At 35.2% G+C, this 21,555-nt stretch overlaps 1 protein-coding gene and 1 long non-coding RNA gene across 2 annotated transcripts; both read left to right on the forward strand.

Annotated features, from left to right (window-relative positions):
- The first annotated feature begins 14,670 nt into the window (after window positions 1-14,670).
- LOC142170556 (uncharacterized) lies at window positions 14,671-16,706 on the forward strand. The gene is made up of 3 exons (XR_012699801.1): window positions 14,671-14,848; window positions 14,956-15,042; window positions 16,569-16,706. It is a non-coding gene; the product is annotated as an uncharacterized LOC142170556 (long non-coding RNA).
- Window positions 16,707-19,883, forward strand: LOC107771901 (protein neprosin-like). Its single transcript, XM_075232163.1, has 5 exons — window positions 16,707-16,791; window positions 16,988-17,172; window positions 17,896-17,949; window positions 18,115-18,268; window positions 19,057-19,883. The coding sequence occupies exons 1-5, from the start codon at window positions 16,707-16,709 to the stop codon at window positions 19,428-19,430; spliced, it is 852 nt and encodes a 283-aa protein (XP_075088264.1). The 3' UTR covers window positions 19,431-19,883.
- Window positions 19,884-21,555: the final 1,672 nt, after the last annotated feature.

A 21,555-nucleotide genomic window follows, 5' to 3' on the forward strand; every position in this document is an offset into this window, starting at 1 on the left:
TTTGTCATTAAGTAACGGAGTGTCGTTTGATCAGTGTGAACAATCACTTTGGCACCCATGAGATAAGGCCTAAACTTTTCCATGGCAAACACTATGGTTAGCAATCTTTCTTCGTCATTGTATAATTAACCTGGGCAACATTCATAGTTTTGCTTGCATAGTACACCCGATGAAACATCTTGTTCACCCTTTGCCCCAAGACCGCTCCTACCGCAACGTCACTTGCATTACACATAAGCTCAAAGGGTAAGCTCTAATTGGGTGCAGTAATAATGGGAGTGGTTGTCAGTTTGTACTTGAGAAGCTCAAAAGCTTGCATGCACTCTTCATTAAACACAAACCTTGCATCCTTTTCCAATAATTTGCACAATGGATTCACCACCTTTGAGAAGTCCTTGATGAACCTTCGGTAGAACCCTGTATGCCCAAGAAAGCTCCTAACCCCCTTGACAGAAGTATGAGGAGGGAGTTTTGAAATCGCTTCAATCTTTGCCTTTGCCACCTCAATACCTTTCTTGGAGATCTTACAGCCAAGGACAATGCCCTCCTCAACCATAAAGTGGCACTTCTCCCAATATAGTACCAATTTAGTCTCTTCACATCGGGCAAAAACTTTATTAAGATTACCCAAGCATTCATCAAAGGAGTCACCCACAATACTGAAATTATCCATGAACACTTCCAAGAAGTCCTCCACCATGTCCAAAAATATAGCCATCATACACCGCTGAAAGGTAACCGGTGCATTACACAAACCAAATGGCATCCGTGAGAATGAAAAGGTCCCATATGGGCATGTGAAGGTGGTTTTCTCTTGGTCCTCCGGTGCAATTAAAATCTAGTTGTAACCTGAGTACCCATCCAAAAAGAAATAGTAGGCACGCCCGGCAAGTCTATCCAACATTTGGTCAAGAAAGGGCAATGAAAACTGATCTTTGCGGATCGCTTTGTTCAACTTCCGATAGTCCATGCATACCCTCCATCCGGTGATAGTCCTAGTGGGGATTAACTCATTTTGCTTTTGTGACCACAGTCATACCCCCTTCTTCGGCACACATCGTACCGGTGAAGTCCATGAACTATCTGAGATGGGGTACACAACCCCTGCATCTAGCCACTTGATAACTTCCTTCTTGACGACCTCTTGCATAGCCTCGTTCAACCTCCGTTAATGTTCCACGGAGGGTTTGGCATCATCCTCAAGTATAATCTTATGCATGCAAAAGGCGGAGCTTATCCCCCGAATATCAGCTAGAGTCCATCCAATTTCCTTCTTCCTTCATTGGAACACCTCAAGGGTGGAATCTACCTACACGTTAGTTAAGCACGAAGGAAGAATAACAGGTAAAGTTGAACAAGGGTCCAAGAATTCATACCTGAGGTGTGAAGTCAAAGACTTCAACTCCAATACGGGAGGTTCCTCGATTAAGGGCTTTGTTGGTGGAGTCTTTCGGTTCTCAAGATCCAAGGAAAGTTTCTCGGGCTCATATGTGTAAGAAACCATTCCTTGCAAATCATTGACATACTCTACCAAGCCTTCATCCTCAGTCACATCATGGTTCAACAGCATAACTTCCAAAGGGTCCTCCACATTTATCACAGCACTGGTGTCTTCAACAATCACCTCGGTCACAAGATCAACAAAGGAACATACTTTGTTTCTATTGGGTTATCTCATTGATTTGCAGACATGGAACACAACTTTTTCATCACCCACCTGGAAGGTGAGCTCCTCTGCTTCCACATCAACCAAAGCCTTCCCTGTAGCTAGGAACGATCTCCCCAATATGATCGACACCTCATAGTCAACCTCGTAGTCCAGAATCACAAAATCTGTGGGAAGTATGAACTTGTCGACCCGTACAAGAACATCATGAATAATACCAAGTGGCCTCTCCATTGTTCGATCCACTATTTGCAATCTCATTGAAGTAGCTCTCGGTTGACCAATACCCAAAGTTTTGAATACAGAGTAAGGCGTCAAATTTATACTTGCTCCCAAATCACCCAAGGCCTTTGCAAATCCGCACTCCTAATGGTACATAGAATGGTAAATGCGTTGGGATCTTCAAGCTTTGGAGCCATCGAGTGCCCAATGGCACTCACTTGATGAGTCATTTTGACGGTCTCACAACCCATAGATATCTTTTTAATTACCAAATCTTTCATAAACTTGGCATATCCCGGCATTTTCTCAAGAGCTTCCACCAAGGACACATTGATCGACAAGCTTTTCATCATATCAATAAACTTCTTGAATTGGTTTTCATTCTTTTGCTTTGAAACTCTTTGAGGGTAAGGCGGAGGAGGCCTTGGAAAAGGAGCCTTTGGCTTTAGGCATTACCATTTCCAGTATGTCTATCACTTGTTCCCTAGACGGGTTAACATCACTTTGAGTCTCCTCCTCATTGTCATGAATATCAATTCTCACCTCACCATTTAAATTCTCTTCACTCACTTTCTCATCAACTATTGGATCATCATCATTTTTCACTTCAACAGCATCACTCACAACTTTCTTTTATTTGGAGGTACTTGATTCACCACCTCTACCGCTTCTTATGGTCACCGCCATTGCATGGACGGTATTGTTCTCACCCTTCGAGTTTACTACCGTGTAGTCACTAGGTATTGCTCCCTTAGGGCGAGTGTTCAAAGGTTGTGAAATCTATCCAAGTTGGACCTCCAAGTTGTAGATAAAAGTATTATAGGACGCTAACTGGGCATCGGTGTTTTTATTCATCATTTTCTCAAACATCAACTCAATCCTTCCCATCTCATTATTTGACGAGCTAGGACCTTGAGACAGAAATGAAGGTGGGTTGTTTGGTTGTTGATACATTGAAGGCCTTTGAAAGCTTGAGCCCCGATTCCCTTGATTACCATTATTCCAACCCCCTTGGTTGTTGTTTCCTCCCTAGTTGCTATTGTTGTTGCCACCCTAGTTGCCCTGGCTGCCCCAATTCTGATTGTTATTCCCCCAGTTGCTTTGGTTGTTGTTGTTCATATACTGAACTTCTTCACTTTGATCATCATACCCATCATCTTGGTTGTAACCACTACTATGTTGCTCATACTGATCTGGATTTCCTTGACTTTGTTGACCTCTTTGTCACCTCTTGTTGACCATCATATTTACCCTTTCCATGGTGTTCACTTGTCTTGGCGCTTGAACTTGCTGCAATTGAGCTTTGTACAACTGGTTCATTGTTGTAGTCAACTCTGTTATTGCTTGGCCGTGGTCATAAAGCTCTTTGTGCAGGTGAATGACATTGGGATCACCTTATGGCACATTAACTCGACTTTGCCATGCCGAGGAAGTATTTGCCATCTCATCAAGTATATCACACACCTCAGCATAAGGTGTGTTCATAAAGTTTCCCCCTACTAGCTGGTTAACTACACACTGGTTGGTAGTGTTGATGCCACGGTAGAATATTTTCTTGATCATGGCTTCAGTCATGTCATTATTCAGACATTCTTTAACCATCGTCCGATACCTTTCTTAGATTTCATGAAGCGGTTCATTTGGCTCTTGTTTAAAGGCAAGGATCTCATCTCTTAGTGTCGCCATATGTCCCGATGAAAAAACTTGGCTATAAACTTGTCGGCCAACTCATCCCACGTGGTGATGGAATGGTTGGGGAGTCTTTCGAGCAAGTCCAAAGCTTTCCCTCTAAGTGAAAAAGGAAACAATCTCAGTCTCAATGCATCCTCCGACACATTTGTCTATTTGCTTCCCCAACAAGTATCCACAAAGCCATTTAGATGTTTACATGCATTCTGATAGGGAGCGCATGTGAAGTACCCTCTTTGCTCCAATAAGGTCAACATGACATTTGTATTCTTGAAATTGTCCGCCCGGATCCGGGGTGGGACAATTGCACTTGCATAACCTTCATTTGGAAGCACCCGAGGAGCTGCTCGCGGAGGAGCTGAGGAAGGGTCTGGAATGTTTTCATTGTCTTGGCAGCCTCTTCTTTGAGCTTGAAGTACTAGAGGCACCTCATCGTCAGCATTATCATCTACCTCCTCCCCCAAGAGAACGTTTTCGAGAGGGTCGTTATTATCCATTTTGTACCTGAATCGATTAACTCACACAAGTTAGTAAAATAGAAGGAAAGAAAAACAAGACACACAACTAGTCAGATAGATAGCCAAAATCGTTTAACTCCCCGGCAACAGCGCCAAAAAGTGATCGGGTCCAACCCTGCACCACTATAGAATGGCGAGGAGTGGTTGATGCAGCTTTCACCTGAAAGGTCAGGATCGATATCCGCAGGGAGTTAATATTGATATGGAGTTGGGTTTCTATATAATCTAGCTATGCTTGTTGCTTTTAATTGTACTTCTAACCATGCTTGGATTTGTTTCTATTCTACGTTTAATGCTATTGATTGCTGAAAATAATCTAAGCACAATATTTTTGTAGGAGTTTTTCTCAATTGATAAAAAGCACTAGGGAAGTGACTTACACCTAGGCAGGTATCTAATGGGATCTAGAATTTAGGACAAGCTTGTTATGCTTGGGGTCATGATATAACCTTTACACATAATTACTCACTCTATACCTCTCGGTAGTTTGAGTAACTTTGCCCTATTTGGATTTCTCAAGCCTAATTGGGTGTTCAAACAATGCAGATAAAATTGGCTCAAGTCGGGTATTACTATTTCTACGTTTAACCCTTTAATTGGGACTATCCATCTCTTGAATTCACTCCAATTTCTTGTTAGCCTATTTTTCATAGACTTGGGCTTTCTTTCTCAAGAAGAACCCAAGTTATGAAATATTTGTAATGTTTGTATCATACTTGTTAATTTAAGTGCCTAACTTTTGTTGGAATTTGATGAAGAATTCGTAAAGACCAAACTTCACTTACTTGAGTTTTGGCGGGTTACTTGACCCTTAATGGAAATTTTGCTCCCTGATAGCTTTTATATGGGTGATTCCTAGAATATCCTCTCTTCTTGTGGAGCAGGTCGAACGCCTCAGTACTAGAATAGATGCATCTATGGTTCATGTTGTTCGACTCTCGACAGTGTACATATTATTCTGGATCGGGTCGTATGACCTCGGCATAAATCGTACGTGATAATATTTAGAGTCCAAATCCACTTGATATTACTTTTATGACTTGAGAGATTATAATTTATTTAATTGGCCTAAAATTATAGAAGTAGTTATTATGTTGTTATTATTTGTTGTTATTCATTTACCCTATGCCTATTAGAATTTCTGTATTTTATTATTAGCCCGTAGTAAGTGACAAAGTCGACTCTCGTCACTACTTCTTCGAGGTTAGACTGGATACTTATTGGGTACATGTTGTTTATGTACTCACGCTACACTTCTGCACTAATCGTGCAGGATACGAGGAAGGTGCATCTGACAGTCATACCGGCGCGTACCACCGATACTCCGAGGCCTAGTGGTGAGCTACTTTCCTGAGCCGTTCTGCAGCACCCAGAGTCTCTCTTTTGTATTTAGTTTCCGTCTATTTTATTTCAGACAGTAGTTACAGTTTTGTATATTTTACTAGTTACACATACGCTTGTGATACCAAGTCTTGGAACACTTACTAGTAGACTTTAAGGTTTTGGAGTAATCAATTCACTGCATTCGCTCCCTCATTAGCCGTCATTTTTATTATAAAATTTTCTAATCCTTATTTTCTTAATAAATAGAATTTAAACTACTTGAAAATTTATTAAAAAGGAAAATACATGATTAATTCACTATTGGCTTGCCTAACGGTAACATTGGGCACCATCACGACCTATAGGAGATATTGGGTTGTGACATCTATACTTCGTTTCCTTATTACATAAAAATTCATGATTTTAAAATTAATAAAATGAGCAATTAAATAGATAGTCCATCGTTGGCTTGCCTAACGGCGAGTTGGGTGCAATCACAACCTATAGTGGGAATTGGGTCGTGACTCCTTAAGCCCATTTCTTAAAAGAAATCTATGAATCCAAACCCGTTTATGTTAAGAAACAACTATGATATTTTTACCTTTTTTTGTATTTCTTATATATCTTATTAACTTGATTAAAATTTATAGATCTTAGGATATTCTTTCCATAATCTATTTAAATTATATCGACCATAATTTATTTTTTTGGTAAAAAAGATAAACATATTATAGATGCTTAAACAGTTACATAAGGGCTTGTAGGATGCATAAGTTGCATCAATTGAAGAGAACTAGAACTAGATACTATATCCCCCTTATGGGAAAGATGATCATACATAGAAGTTGGAATACCTATTACAACACTACTACTACTAGATACAGTACTAGTTAGGCCACTACTATTACATAACATATTGCTTGATTCGAGTAGTCTTCTTCTAAGCATTCCAGCCTGATCTTGTTGGTAAAAAGGGGTGACAAAAAGTGGAGGAATATCAAAAAGTACACAACTATACTCCGCATGCACTGCTCCATATTTTGCTAGACAGTCTGTAACATAGTTTTGTTCTCTGTAGATGCTTTGCAATTTTGGATTATCCAGCTATTGGAGTAATAACCTGCAATCATTGATTAAATTAGTGTATTGTATAATATGTGTAATTAGCATACCAAGTATTGCAGTTGCATCTGTTTCGATGATCAGTGGTGTGAGTTGGTGCTGGATAGCAATTTTTAGCCCCATGAGAAGTGTTAGCAATTCTGTCTGAACACTGGAGCCATGTTGTGTTTTCCCTGCAAACCCTAGAATCCATTTGCACTGTTGATTACGAAACAACTCACCAATACCACATTTATGTTAAGTGGTCGATGAAGAACCGTCAATGTTTAATTTAAAAAACTGTCCATTCGGTGGATGCCATTTTATATAAAGAGGCAGTAATGAATTATTTATTTTTGTAGGATTTGTGAGATAATAAAATTCAGCAACCTATTTGTATAGTAAAGAAATACTGGATTGCAGATGGTGACGCTCAAAGTGGTTTTTATTTCGTATAAACCATAACTGCCACAAAGAAAAAGGCAAGATTATGGAAAATGGAATGCGGTTAAAAGAAGGTAAACGCTGCTTATGTATAAAATTATACCAGCAAGAGGTACTATCAAATTGTGTTGGACTAATTATTTGTGTAGTAGATATATTAAGAGCAGTCCAAAGTGCATTCGCATTATGACATTCAAGGAAAATATGATTTATATTCTCAGGGACCAAATGACATTGTGTGCACAGGGATGAATATATAATTCCTAATTTATGTAAATATGTGGCTATAGGAAGTCTTTCATGGCATAATAACCATAAAAAGAAAGAAAGTTTAGGTGGTATTTGAAGCTTCCAAATCCACTTATAGTTTATGAAATTATTAGTGTTTGGGTGATTGATTCTAGTTATGAGAGAATGATACATAGATTTAACAGAGAATAGCCCATTAGGTGTAATTGCCCAATAAAGTTGGTCATAATCGATGGGCACCATTGGTATATAAATATCAGTGATTGCATGTTCCAAAGAAGGAGGTATTACGAATGGTAATTTATGTAGGTGCCACTGGTGATTGAAATAGTAATCAGACACTAATTTGCTGTCCTCACCTTGGGGTAGGGGTCCAGAAATATAATTATGAAATAATGAATTATGAGTTATCCAAGGTTCATTCCAAAATTGTACGTGTTTACCAATCGTCAGGTTCCATTTATAACCTAAACGACAATTGGACCAACCCTTAAGAATGTTTAACCAGGTTTTTGAAGCATTCTTTTTTATTAAAGTTGATGGCATTAGGTAAGTATGCATTAATACCTATGCCCACAGATGATTAGGGTTTTGGAAAAGCCTCCATGCAAGGCTAGCATGACCATAGAAAATTTCGTTGGTATCTATTAAGGGAGAAAATAATATAAGAAGGTAGTGTGATATATTGTATCAGATGATTAGGAAGGTTATTTAAAGTGGAACGTATTAAAGTTTTCCTTCCTACTTTGGTTAAAAAATATGTTTTCCAACCTGCCAATTTAGATTTAAAATTGTCCAGTAAAAATTGGTAATCTCTTTTACTAGGCTTTGAATTAAAAATAGGAAACCCTAAATATTTCCCAAAACTTTTGCCCTCACTCATGTGAATTTTTTTTTTTATAGAATCTTTGATATTATCAGCACAATTCTTAGAAAAGAATATCCTAGATTTCTCAAAGTTAATAGTTTTCCCAGAATGATGAGTAAATTGAGTGATGGTGTCATCTATGGATTGACATGAGGTAGGTGTAATTTTTATTATCAAAATAATATCATCTGCGAAAAATAGATGTGATAATTGAGGTCATTTTCTACCTATGGAAATTGGATGCCAAATGTTATAGTCAACTTCAGAATTTATTTTAATTGATAGCATTTTCAAGCATAAAATAAAAATATATGGTGAGAGAGGATCCCCTTGTCAAATTCTCCGCGTAGGTGTAAAATAATCAGTAGGTGTACCATTAATTAGAATAGTTGTAGTAGTAATTGTAATACAAGACATTATTAATTGAATAAAAGTTTGAGGAAAATTTAGGTTGTGTAGTGTAGTGTGAATGAAAGGCCATTCCAACTTATCAAAAGTCTTTTTAAGATCCAGCTTGAGAAGCATATTTAAATTATTACCCTTCATCTTGTGGAATCTGTGGATAATTTCTTGTACGATAATAGCATTATCAGCTGCTCGTCTATTTTTCTGGAAACTGGATTGAGTTGGATGAATAAGGTGTTCCAGAACTAGTTTTAGTCTATTAACAATTATTTTTGTTATATTCTTATAGATTGTATTGCAAAGGCTAATAGGTCGGAATTGTGATATAGTGGATGCATTCTTATTTTTGGGATTAAGCAAATGAAGGTTGAATTTATAGTAGGATCAATTTGATGGTCCAAGAAAACTTTATGACAAAAATATTTGACAGAGTTCCCTATGATATGCCAATATTTTTGATAAAATAAAGGATGTAGGCCATCTGGTCTAGGTGCCTTAAAAGGTTGAAAGGAATGGATGGCAGTGAGAATTTCATGATCCTGTAATGGAGCTATCAAACAAGATTGCTCATTTGGAGTTAATATATTAAAAGAATGTAAAAAGGTGCCATTAGTAGATTTTCTATTTTGAGTTGTAAACATATGGTAGTAGTATTGTGTAATATCATCTCTAATTTTATGTGGGTCAGTAATCCAATTTCCTCCTAAATCTTGAAGAGCAGTTATGCGATTATGCCTTCTACGATTTAGAGTCGTTAGGTGGAAAAATTTGGTGTTAGCATCACCATTATTCAACTAGTTAATTCTAGATTTTAAATTCCAAAAATCCTCTTCAAGCTGGAGAATTTTATTATATTTCAAGGTTAAACTTTTCTCCAAATTTTGTAAAACAATACTAGTTGGGTAGTGAATAGATGCTTGAAGACCACCAAGTCTTGCCAATAACTTCTTTTTACGCTTAAAAATGTTACCAAAAGTAGTTTTATTCCAAGCTTATATTGTCTCCATGAATTGATCAATAGCAGGAAGTAAGTATAGTTTGTACATCCAAACTTGTTCAATTACTGTCCAGAAAGAAGGGTGGGTAGTCCATATAGTTTCTAGGCGAAAAAAAATTTTCCTAGGCAAAGAACAGTGTTGTAGCTCAATTTTAATTGGACAAATGATCAGAGTGGGTTCGTGGAAGGTGGGTTACCAAAGCATCAGGATAATTAGTGATCCAACCATAATTAGCTAACATACGATCAATACGTTCAAGAATGTTAACACTATTATGTCTACCATTTGTCCAAGTGTAACGACGACCCTTAGATCCTAAGTCTGTTAAATGGCAGTAATTAAAACAATCTAATAACTTATTTGCTCGAGAATTATTTATAGGTAAGCTACCAAATTTATCTACTGCATGTAACATCTCGTTAAAATCCCTCCCCCCCCTCCAATCAACCAAGGTCCCTTATAATTATCATAGATACACATGATATTATGCCATAATGCTAGTCTAGTTGCTAAGTCATTACTTGCGTAAATAGCACTAAATAAAAAAGTAAAAGGTAAAGGAAAGGCCTGAACATGGCAGTGGATCTATTGTGTAGAGGTGGCCATCTGCTCCACATTTAGAATAGCTGAATTCCATAGGATAACAATCCCACCTGAGTGCCCTATAGCAGAAACTTCAATCATACCTCTGAACTCAAAATCATCTTTCAATATTTGGTGTGATTGGCTGTGAGTCTCTAGTAGAACCACCATTGCAGGTCTATTATAGTCTAATAAAGATCGAAAATTCCTTCTGAACTCAACTGATTGAGCACCCCTACAATTCCAAATTATGAAGTTCATATGACTTAAATTGGACTCATTTTCATCATTACTGGACTCTCTTGGACGAAGCCTCAATGTGGGAAGGAATAACATCGCATATTTCCCCACCGCTGGATTTGTTATTGGCCTCAAGCGGAATGAGGTTGAAAGCAGATTTTGGGGGCACCTTATGAAGATTTTTCTTTCGAACTCTTCCTTCTGGACAAAGACTTTGATGCCATCCAGACATGCATGGACTGGGCGTGTTTCTCTATATTATACGATTGATGCATCTAGTTCTGCCTGAAAATTCACACCCTAAACTTTGTGTTCTAGTTGATTGGGATGTTGTGGAGATGGAGGGGTGGTGGTGGTGGTGATGATGGGGGTTATTGGTCTCAAGAGAGGTGTGTGGGGTTGTGGATCCCAGTAAGGTTGAATCCAAGGGGTGTTTGGAGTAGGTGGATGATAAAATGGCATCTGTATGAGATTTGGGTGGAGATGTGTGTGATCCCAAAATGGAGTGGGTAGAGGTAGAGGTTGGTATGGTGCAAGGTGGGGTGCCTGCATCATGAACCAATGGTAACGAGTATAAAGGTTCGTTCCCAATTGCATTCCTTCCACTACTATTTGTGCTAAGTCCCTTGGATGATTGATTAGTATTGTCACCTCTTGGTGATTGACTTCCATGGTGAATGTTAGTGCATGGTTGTGTAATCCCGCCTCTAGCCAAGATGCTAGGAGTGTTGGTACATGTGGGGTTTGAGCCGTGTATATTATCGTATTGGGCTCCATTATCAAATGTGGTGGAGGGTGGGAGGATGAGTTGGGATTGTGTTGAAGATGTTGAGTGTTCTGCCTTGTTTGTGCTCGTGGTCGTCGTAGATGACTGAAGAAATTGAAGGGAAACATCTTCTACAATGAAAGGTTCTGGAAGTGGATTAGTCAAAGTGTTAGGAACTATATTTGGTTTAGTAAGTATAGGCGGAGCAATCTCAATGGTAGTAGTGGACGGTTGAAAAGATTAATAGGAAGAAGGTGTATTGGACTGGATTTGAGAAGTGAAGGACTCATCATTGGCTATTTGCATGGCAACAGTAGATTGAAATGATGGCGGTATTCCGATATTCGAAGGAGGAGGTGGATAATTTGCTAGGTTTAGTAGATGGTTTTCGTGTGTAGGTGAAGAGGGTGTATTTGGGTATTGGGGCATGTTGTGCATGTGGAGTGTGTTGTCGTGTCCCTTTGCATGGATAGTGATAGGGTTTGGTATTGTAGGAAAAATAGGGTTTGAATCTTTGCCTGATTGGACCGAGTGTTTAGGCACTTGAGTGGTCTTTGTAAGTTGTATTTCATTAGTTATTTGATTTAATAATGGAGTACCATTATCAGATTCATCATCTAATAGGGTAGCATATTTATTATTTATTAAAACGGGGTTATGGGAGGTGGTTAGATTAGAACCAGTATTAGTAGTATTATTTAAATGTGTTAAGGTTAGCTTAGTAAATGGAAGAATATTAGGATTAATCGCCCCTAGCCTGACTGACTTACCAAGTTTGTCTCCACTGGATGTGTTGATGTCACTTGATCCTCTGTGTAAGTAGTCCTTTTGAGGATTGATTTTTTTGGAAATTGAACAAGTTTTCATGCTTCATTAGCTGTTGTAGATGTATTGGAATGAGAGTTAATTGTGTCCATGAGATGTTCCTTGTGTGAATTTTCTGTGGAAGGATCAACTTGTACAAAGTAGTTACAAGTTCTTTGATTATGCCTCATGCGACCACACTTAATATAAAGTAAATTTAACTCTTCATAAAGGATAATTTGTTTATGATTACCAATGTATAAGTGTGTCTTTAATGGTTGATCCAGTAGTACTTCCACGCATAATCTAGCATATTGTCTTCTTGCTGTTGAAGAGGTGCAAGTGTCCACTGATAACAACTTACCAATTTTCTGACCTAACTTTTGGAGAATTTGATAATCGTAAAATTCTGTAGGCAATTCTGGTAAACATAACCAAACAGCAGAGGTTGTTAATTTTGTCTCAGAAGCCTTAAATTTAGGTTCCCAATGACGAACGGATAGAAAATGATTTAGAACAAACCAAGGACCACCCTGTAAGGCATGAATTTTGTTTTCCTCCTTTTGAAACTTCAGTAGGAAAAAATCTGACCCTAAGTCAATTAGAGGGAGGTTTTCAGCTGGTTTCCATAACGGGTATATTTTTTGTCTAAGTAATTGATGTTCAATTTTTTAACCAAAAACCTTAATAATCACTGCATGTTGCCATGGTTGGTAAATTCTGTTTTTTTCTTCCAAAGATAAGGGTATGAAAATAGAAGGATCATTAGGAGCCTCAATCTCATCAGTACTCTCCAAAGGAAAATTTATTGATTGGGGAAATATAGGCGGTGGAGGAGAAATCTTATTAGAGTTTAAAGTTTGTAGATATGATTTTTGTAAGGGAGATGAAGCAGAGATTGGTTCATGTATGTCGATATTCATGCTAGTAGACATGTTAGGATTATGATTGGAAGAACTAGGTGATGATGATGTCGGAAGGGAGTGTAGTAGACTATCCAGTGGTTTTTGTGAAATTGAGGTGGAGGATTCGTATTGTTGGGAGGAGTTTATTGGGAGCATTTTAAATATTGTGCAAATTTAACTTTATTTTTTTTTTCAAACTTCTAATTACGGCACATTGGAAATGAACCATTTGATTTTGAATGTAATTTCTTCCTTGCAAAGTAAAGAAAGAAAGAAAGAAAAATCGATGTCTGCAAAACCAAAAATTGAACCATACCGATAACCTCTCTTTTAAAAGGCAGAATTGAGACTTATGTGTGAGGCTTAGTTTCGTGAGACTTACACCTTTGCTATCGGGGCTTACGCCCCGAACACGCCCAACGCCCAGCATACTTTGCTTGCCTAATAGTACGTTATGCAGTTGTATGTTACTAACCTTGTAAATCCTAAAAATTTCTTAATAAATCGTTGACTATTCAAAATTACTTTTTTCGTTATCATAAATTATTAAATTGAGAGTATTTTATGTCATATTAAAATAAAATTTATCGTACGTTATCCACTAAGATGGTATGATAGTTAATTTTAAATAAATCTTTCATTTAAAAAGTATTTATTTACTAACTTTTGTTATGTCTTTACTATATAGTAGTCCATAGTTTTTTTATAATTATTTTTCTAAATATTATTATTTTCACGTTTACGAGATACAATACTTATTAATTTAATAGCTCAGTATTAGCTAGTAACTATTTACAAATAATTAGTTATCATGGTATCGTATGGTGAATTATGTGTCACTTTATTAACTTGTTGAAACTTAAAAATAAATGATGCTAGAGGATCATATTGAAATTGTGAATTATGTTTTTATATTAATTCTCTTTCAAATAGAAAGTATATTAAATAAAAGGAGTATTTTAATAAAACTATCAAATTATAATATCAAAATTCTTTCAATATTTATTACTCCTTAAGAGATACGTATAATATTTCGTATCGAATACATTACTTTTGATGTTTGAGTTGTAATGACGCTGCAGCTAATTTGCATATTATGATATATGTCATACTTTTCGTATTATTTATAGTTGAATTATCCTTTATAAATATTTTAAATAAATTATTTTTTATAATTTTATGATTTTAAATTATACTTTTCGTATTATTCCCATGTCTCCCCGCCTTTTAAAACATTGCCGATAACAACCAAATCGATAATGTGTTTTGTATTTGGTTTGGTCTAGTTTTAAGAATTTAAAAACCAACTCATCTGATTTGATTTTGGTTTTTACTAAAATTAGATCGATCCAAACCGAATTATAAACATCGTACCCTACCATTAACGCATAAAACTTGAACTTTGTCTGTAACAATGGAGAGATATATATATATGTAATTCTCCTCTTCTTGATTTTCTCTTTTAAATACAAAGAGTAGATTCCACGAACTTTTGAAGTTCTTTATGGTAACAATCATATTTGTCTCTCATTCTATTAGAAAATTTTTTATGATAAGAAATAAAGGATCACAGTGCGGCTTAGGACATTAAATATTGGATAACATATACGTCATTATGTTAACAAAATAGGGGTATGCATAAGAGAGGAATGTACCAAAAAGAATATTCATGTTATCTAGATCTGGAATAGTATTCAAAATATCATTATTTTTTTTTGGTCCAAAAACCAAAAAAATATTATTATGAATACTATTCCAAATCTAGACAACGTGATATTTAAATTGATTAAGTGCATATAAATCATAGATATTTATAATGAGATTGCATAACATGTCTGTTTAAGTATGTTATTTAAGTATTCCAACCACTTTCCAGAATTGAATCATTTCTTCTGTACCATATAGTCTATATATAAGTATAGTTTCAGAAATAAAATACAAAGGTGTGTTGTTTTCGATGGCACTAAGACTAACAACTGTTTGTTTCATAATTTTAGTTTGGAATACAATTGCCTTTTGTGTGGTTGAAGGATACGGGTCTAGTAGAAGAGCAAACGTTACAGTTGAGGTACCCATATCTTTTATATGTTGAATGTTTCAAATTAGAAAAATTTATATGTAGTATTTTATTATTAATTTAGAAAACTTTGTTGTGAAATTGACTTATATTTGCAGACTATTCATGGCGATATTTTTGACTGTGTGGACATTTATAAACAACCAGCTCTTCTGCACCCACTGCTGGACAAAGAAAGAATTAGGGTACGTAACCCTTTTTCCCCTTCTTTTTTCTCTTTTCTTTTGAGAAACATAAGCTGATAACATAAACCTCTGTTGTTAGTGCGATATTTTATATTCCCACTAAATTATAGATGGGTGGCTTGAGCTAAACTTTTGCGGGTTAAAATAAATGGGTGGGTTTCGTGCCAGAATTTTAAACCACTTCGGATTTTTTGATGGATTAAAATCTAAACGGTGATTCTGAAAATGTCCATCCGATATACTTTCATTTGGGAGAAATTCAACAATAGCCAGATTTATAACTGGTCATTCAAAAATAGCCCAGTTTCAAAAATAATCGAAATTTAGCCACTTTTCATGTAAAGATAAATTTGAGCGAAAACACTGTTCAAAACCCGGAAAATACGCCAGTATATTATGTTGGAGTTCCAGCATAAGTATACTTGAACTCCAGTATAGTATACTTGAACTCCAGCATATTATACTGGAGTTCCAAGATAAGCATGTTGGAACTCCAGCATAATATGATAGAGTTCCAGCATAAGTACACTAGAACTCCAACATAATATACTGGAGTTCCAGCAAGCATACCGGTCCAGCATAATATTCTGGAGTTTGGAGCACCGGTGCTCCAGTCTCCAGTATATTATACTGGAGCCAGCAAAGTATACCGGTCCAGCATAATATGCTGAAGTTCATACACATGTGCACCGAACTCCAGTATATTATGTTGGACCGGTCTCTGTTGCAGCAAAATAGTGGCTAGTTTTCATTGACTTGGTAAATGCTGGCTATTTTTTAATGACCAGTCCAAAAACTAGCCACAAAAATTAACCCAAATAGTCATCCACCCATTCACTTAAACTAAAAATAGCCAGCAACGGCATAATATATGTGTATTTTATATACTTTATGTGTATAATCAATGTGTAATCTATGTATATGTAAATAAAAAATAAATAATAAATATGACCGGCTATTTGTGTAAGGATCCCATTATTCAACCCGAGTGGGGAAAAACAGAAAGAGAAAATAATCCCTAAACAGACAGTAGCAATAATTACGAAATATGAGATTTCCTCATGGATATACAATGGTTTTCATGTGTTATCTCCTAAGAATTAACTCTAAAATTTTCTCCAGCAACTGAATCTTTCATTATCTTCAAAAGCTTTTCTCCATATGCAAAGATAAGAAAACTTGGACTAAAAAAGGAGAAAAATATTAATACCAAACGATGTTTCAAAAGGCATTTGTGGGACTCGCCCTTGGGCGGAACACTTATAAAACGCTATAAGATTCACGTGTGGGGTTTAGTTTTGTGAGGTTAAATTTCAAGCACCCGACTATGCACACTAAATAAACTTACTCAATGCTCGGGGCTCGCCCAATAGATCCTATTTAATTATAATCCTACATGGATGTAGTTTCTCAGTATTATTCTTGCAAACATTTTTTTATTTTAACTCGTTTTTTACTTGAATTTTCTTTGGAAGTTTATCCTTCTCTTTTTCTTTTTTTTTTGTGGGCGTCTTAAAAAAATACAGAGGACCATTGCGAAGGAGTTGGAAAAACAAAGATTGAAAGCTAAGCAACCACAAAAGGACCAATTTTCTTATTTTAATGCAGAGGAGTATTGGTTGAATAAAGAAGGGTGTCTAATTGAAACTGTCCCTATTCGACGAATGACAAAAGAACAACAACAAACAGCCAAAGATGCCTCCCTAAGGTTGACAAATGAATCCCTCGCTGGCGATATTATCGATGTAAGTACTCAATTATTTTCTTTGTAATTGAGCTGAGATACGCATATTAGTTAGAAAAATAAAGGGGCAAAACAAATAAATAAATAGGTTTACTAGGTTGATTATTTCACGAGTATCAGTTACCTTCAATATAAATTGTTATTATTATAGGCGACAAATTTAATCCTAGATGATAGTGAGAACTGATTAATTAAATTTAGAATTATTTCAGTTTGCAGGCATTAGCATAAAAGCGTCCCCAGCAATAAATAGATTTACAGGTGCCTCAACCATCGTTACTTTGTATAATCCACAAGTAAATGGACCTGGCCAATACACTTCTGCAACAATATTTCTTGAAAGTGGAGATGCGACAAATTTAGAGCAGATACAAACTGGATGGATTGTAAGTTTTTTTTTTTTTTTTTTTTTTGCTGAATAGATTGTAATTTTTAATAAGCTTTCATTCATGTTTCATAGAAATTACTTAACATATTTTAACTTTCTGTTATATGAAATGAATGAAATGAAACCAAAAGAATAGAAGTAATTTCAAATTACGACACCTAAGGTCTATAACAATTACAGGTCAAATTTATTGAGCTCCCCTCACATTCACATCTCCTCTTATTTTAACCGTTAAGATTAAGATGTTTAAATCCGAGAATATTAAGATGTTGTCTTTGGATATGAACACTGAATGAATAAGATCGTTTATTTTTGAACGGCATACTTTTTTTATATTTAAATATAATAAATCTATAATCAAATAAAAATTATTTAAATATGATTAATAAAATATTAGAGAAAATTGCAATTTAAATAAAATGTGTCATTATTTGATAAAAATTGAAATAGTAAATGATAATAAATGAATATTTTATGTCTGATAAAAACTTTGAAGTATTTAAATTTTAAATAAAAAAAATATCTATCCATTAATCTATCTATGACAAGCTAGGGAAAAATGCAATCTTACGTTGATCATAAAAATTATTAGCACATGCAAAATATATCAACGTCTATATGAGATAATTCTTTTCTTTGTCTAGCTATTACTCATTCATAATTTGTTTCCCTAAAATTCTGGAAGAAATATTTTCATTTCCAAAAGTGATGTTTGTTTTAGGTACATCCACAACTAAATGGGGACGGACGGACACGGTTGTACACCTACTGGACAGTAAGTATTTTAGGAATTCATATTTCTTTAAATCAAATAAATGTAAATTAAATATATATATATATATATATATATATATATATATATATATATATATATATATATATATATATATATATATATGTTGCGGCGCTCTTTATGAAAATATATAATTGTTCGAAATAGGCAGATGGCCACCAGAAAACAGGATGTTACAACAGTATTTGTCCAGGATTCGTTCAGCTTAGCAGTGAAATACCAGTAGATTATGCTTTCCCAAAAGTCTCCTTGCCACAGTATGACAGCCAAGAACTGCAGATTCAGATCTACAAGGATCAAGGTAATTTATTTGTCATGCCATGTTTATTAATCAAAATTCCTTTTATACTTTATTGATTTAATTACTGTTAATTGTTTCAATTTGCGCTAGCTAGAGTGTGTGCTATAATTGTTAAAAAATCACAAATATCAAAACGTAAATGATTTTTCAAGTGCAATAGTTCTCATGTAGCATTTTTTTTTTTTAATGTTTGAATCAAGGATGATCTATCCGTGTTAAACTTCATCACTAAAATAGTTTCATTATTAACCCTGAAAACGTGAGGTCTCAAAAGTTTTGAAACTGAATAAAAGGCGTTTCATATATTTTTTTTTCCTTTTGGTTTGGTTTATTGTATTCTCATTAGTATCGACTTTTTACATGAGAATACATATACTCGTTGAGGCGGATTCAAAATTTTAAGTGTATGGTTCCTAAAGAAATCTCAAGTTAATATACAATAATAATTGGACTAACGGACTGAGTTACAAGCTAAATATTCTTATGCATTTAATAAATCTTTCAATACAAAAGCTACTAGGTTCACGGTAACCCGTAGTTATTTTGCTAGATCCGCCCCTGAATACTAGCGGCGAAATAAGGAATTTCGCTACTATTGTTCAAGATTTAATAGACATATATAAAAAAAATACTTTTTAACTTATATACATAATATAAATTTTTATAGATATAATATGATGTGGCTACGCCACAGATACACACAAGATAACTCTGATTTAGAGTCGCGCTAATATATTATAATTGGAAAACACAGAGAGAATATTACAATGTTTTTATGTGTACTACAGAGTATTATCTTCAGCTGTTCTCTGTATTTGTTATTGGATTATGGCCGGACGACATATTCAAGGCTTTGAGAAATGGGTCGGAGACAGTGAGATATGGAGGGCAGGCGCATACACCAGCTGGTGAAACAGTGAGCCCACCAATGGGAAATGGCCAATTTTGGGCCGGCTATAAGCGCCTCACTTGTCGCATGCGCCAAATCATGTATGGTGTGGACATTGATCAAGAAGTTCAGCCAGATGAATCGTTGGTTCAAACTCATAGGGATAGGTGTTACTGTGAAGGGAATGAAAATAATGCCCGAGATGGTTACTGGGATTATAATTTCTTATTTGGTGGTCCTGGTAACTGCACTGATGCACCACCTACTTGTTAACTCATATCCAAATATTAAGAAGTTAGCATATTATAATTTCAGATAACTAATTATTGTTGGGGAATTTAAATTTATTTTGGATGATTTAAAATTTGGTTGTTGAAAAGACACTACCTTTTCTTCAAAGGGGCTATATCTATCTATTCATTTTGAAAACATGTGATCCGACCTTTCAAGATATGCCTATTTTTCACTCTTCATATTGTCACTATCTTTTCAAGAGTCTCTTTTCTTCATTCATCCTAAATTCAAACAAAGGCCTTCAAACAAAAGCAATTAATATATTTAAGAGTTCTGCACTTCTATGTGCACAAAGCTTCATGAGTGATTTGATGTATTTTGGGATTAGGAGCTTATTTTGCTATTTACACTTGACATAAATCTACCATGAGACAACACATTCCATAGCATGCCTCGAACCAATTTTTCCTATCCAAAACTCAAATCTCTTCTTTTATAGTTAACTAATGCGTCTTGGGTTGATTAAATATTCTTTTTAATGTTACTATCTCTAATATTTTTTCTAATAATTTCCAACAATTGCAACATTAATGGACATTCCTCTCTATTTGTAATTTCAAATATTATTTTGCCTCATTGATCCCAATTGAGAAGCAGGTCTGTCCATTTTCGAAATACTTGTGCCAACATTTAAGATATTACACTGATGTATTCCCAAAACTACATCTAAAATATGTTTTACTGATTCGATAAAGTTCACACATCATAAACAGTAAGAATCCCCTTGGACACTCATGTTGGCTTGTCTTGTTTCCATATTTTCACGATTTTTTCTGGGATTTTCTGGTGAAATCGGTTTTAAGGTGCTTAAAACTTTAGATACTTGTCACAACTTAAAATCCCACTAACAGTCGTAACGGCACCTAACCCGCTCGTAGGCAAGCCATCATAATAACAATCAAGTTCCAAAGCAGATTAACCAAATATTTAGAAAAAATCTACAATATTATAAGAAATAGAAATAATCTCAAACTAATAATATAGATATATACTATCTCGGACAAGGTCTAAACACGACTACAATTGTTTATATAGTCCAAAATTCGGATGTTACAATCATCACAAGCTATCTTACAAGAGTATGTAGAGTCAACAGAACAACATTGTCTGTTTGAAGGAAATATATAGACATAATAGATAAGTAGGGAGGGTGACTCCATGTGCTACAGATCGGTCAAGTAAAGTAGCTCAATCGAAGACTCCACAAAGATCTCCTACTCTGCTGGCGAATGCCACTACCACCAGCCTCAAAATTTGCGTGCAGAAGTATAGACAATTTGTTTATCTCATTCGAAAAATTGTATTTATTTCAAATTATACTTGTAGAATTCTAGTTGCTCATGTTGTCACTCAGGATTTCTAGGAGTAGTTAGCATCACATTACTTTTATTCACATTGTGTTAAATTTTGAGTTTATTTCTCATTAAATGACATTACTTTATATTAATTTTTATAAATTGGTTAAATACTTTGTTAACATCGGCTTGCCTATTAAGTGGATGTTAGACGCCATCACGGTCCTGAGGCTGGGAATTATTTGACCAAAAAGTGTTAAGCCTTTTTGTTAAACTAATTAAATAAAATGATAACAGGTAAATTCTAGTTAAATATAATAAGTCCTAGATCTAAGATTGGTAGATAACAATAATATAAAAACCGTATTCAAGATTATTAAATATCAATTGTCGTATTTAATGATATTGTTATAAACGAATGAGGGGATAGTGGCAAGCAATGAATATGATAAATGGCAATAAATGTAAATAGAGAGAACGATTCGCCCAAATATTCAATGAGGTGGATGATTCTCCCTCTGACAGTGATGTAAGGTAGCCAAACGTAGGATTATAGAAAACTTTATCGGATATGATGTGGAAAAGTTTGGGACAAACAACAAATCAAATCTTGTGTAAAGATAATGTCTGTAGTTATTTGAGAGTCAACTTTTTTAGAGAGAGCTTATCATATGGAATATTACATATCCCTCTCTTTCTCTCTCTCTCTTCCTACTTATATGGGACATATCCCTTACCTACTGAAAGTACTAGTGAAGAGAATATTTTGCAGAATATTCCTTAAAATATCTTATTGCTAAACTAGCCGT

This window comes from Nicotiana tabacum, chromosome 16, assembly GCF_000715075.1.
Source record: "Nicotiana tabacum cultivar K326 chromosome 16, ASM71507v2, whole genome shotgun sequence".
In the NCBI taxonomy this organism is placed as follows: Eukaryota; Viridiplantae; Streptophyta; class Magnoliopsida; order Solanales; family Solanaceae; genus Nicotiana; species Nicotiana tabacum.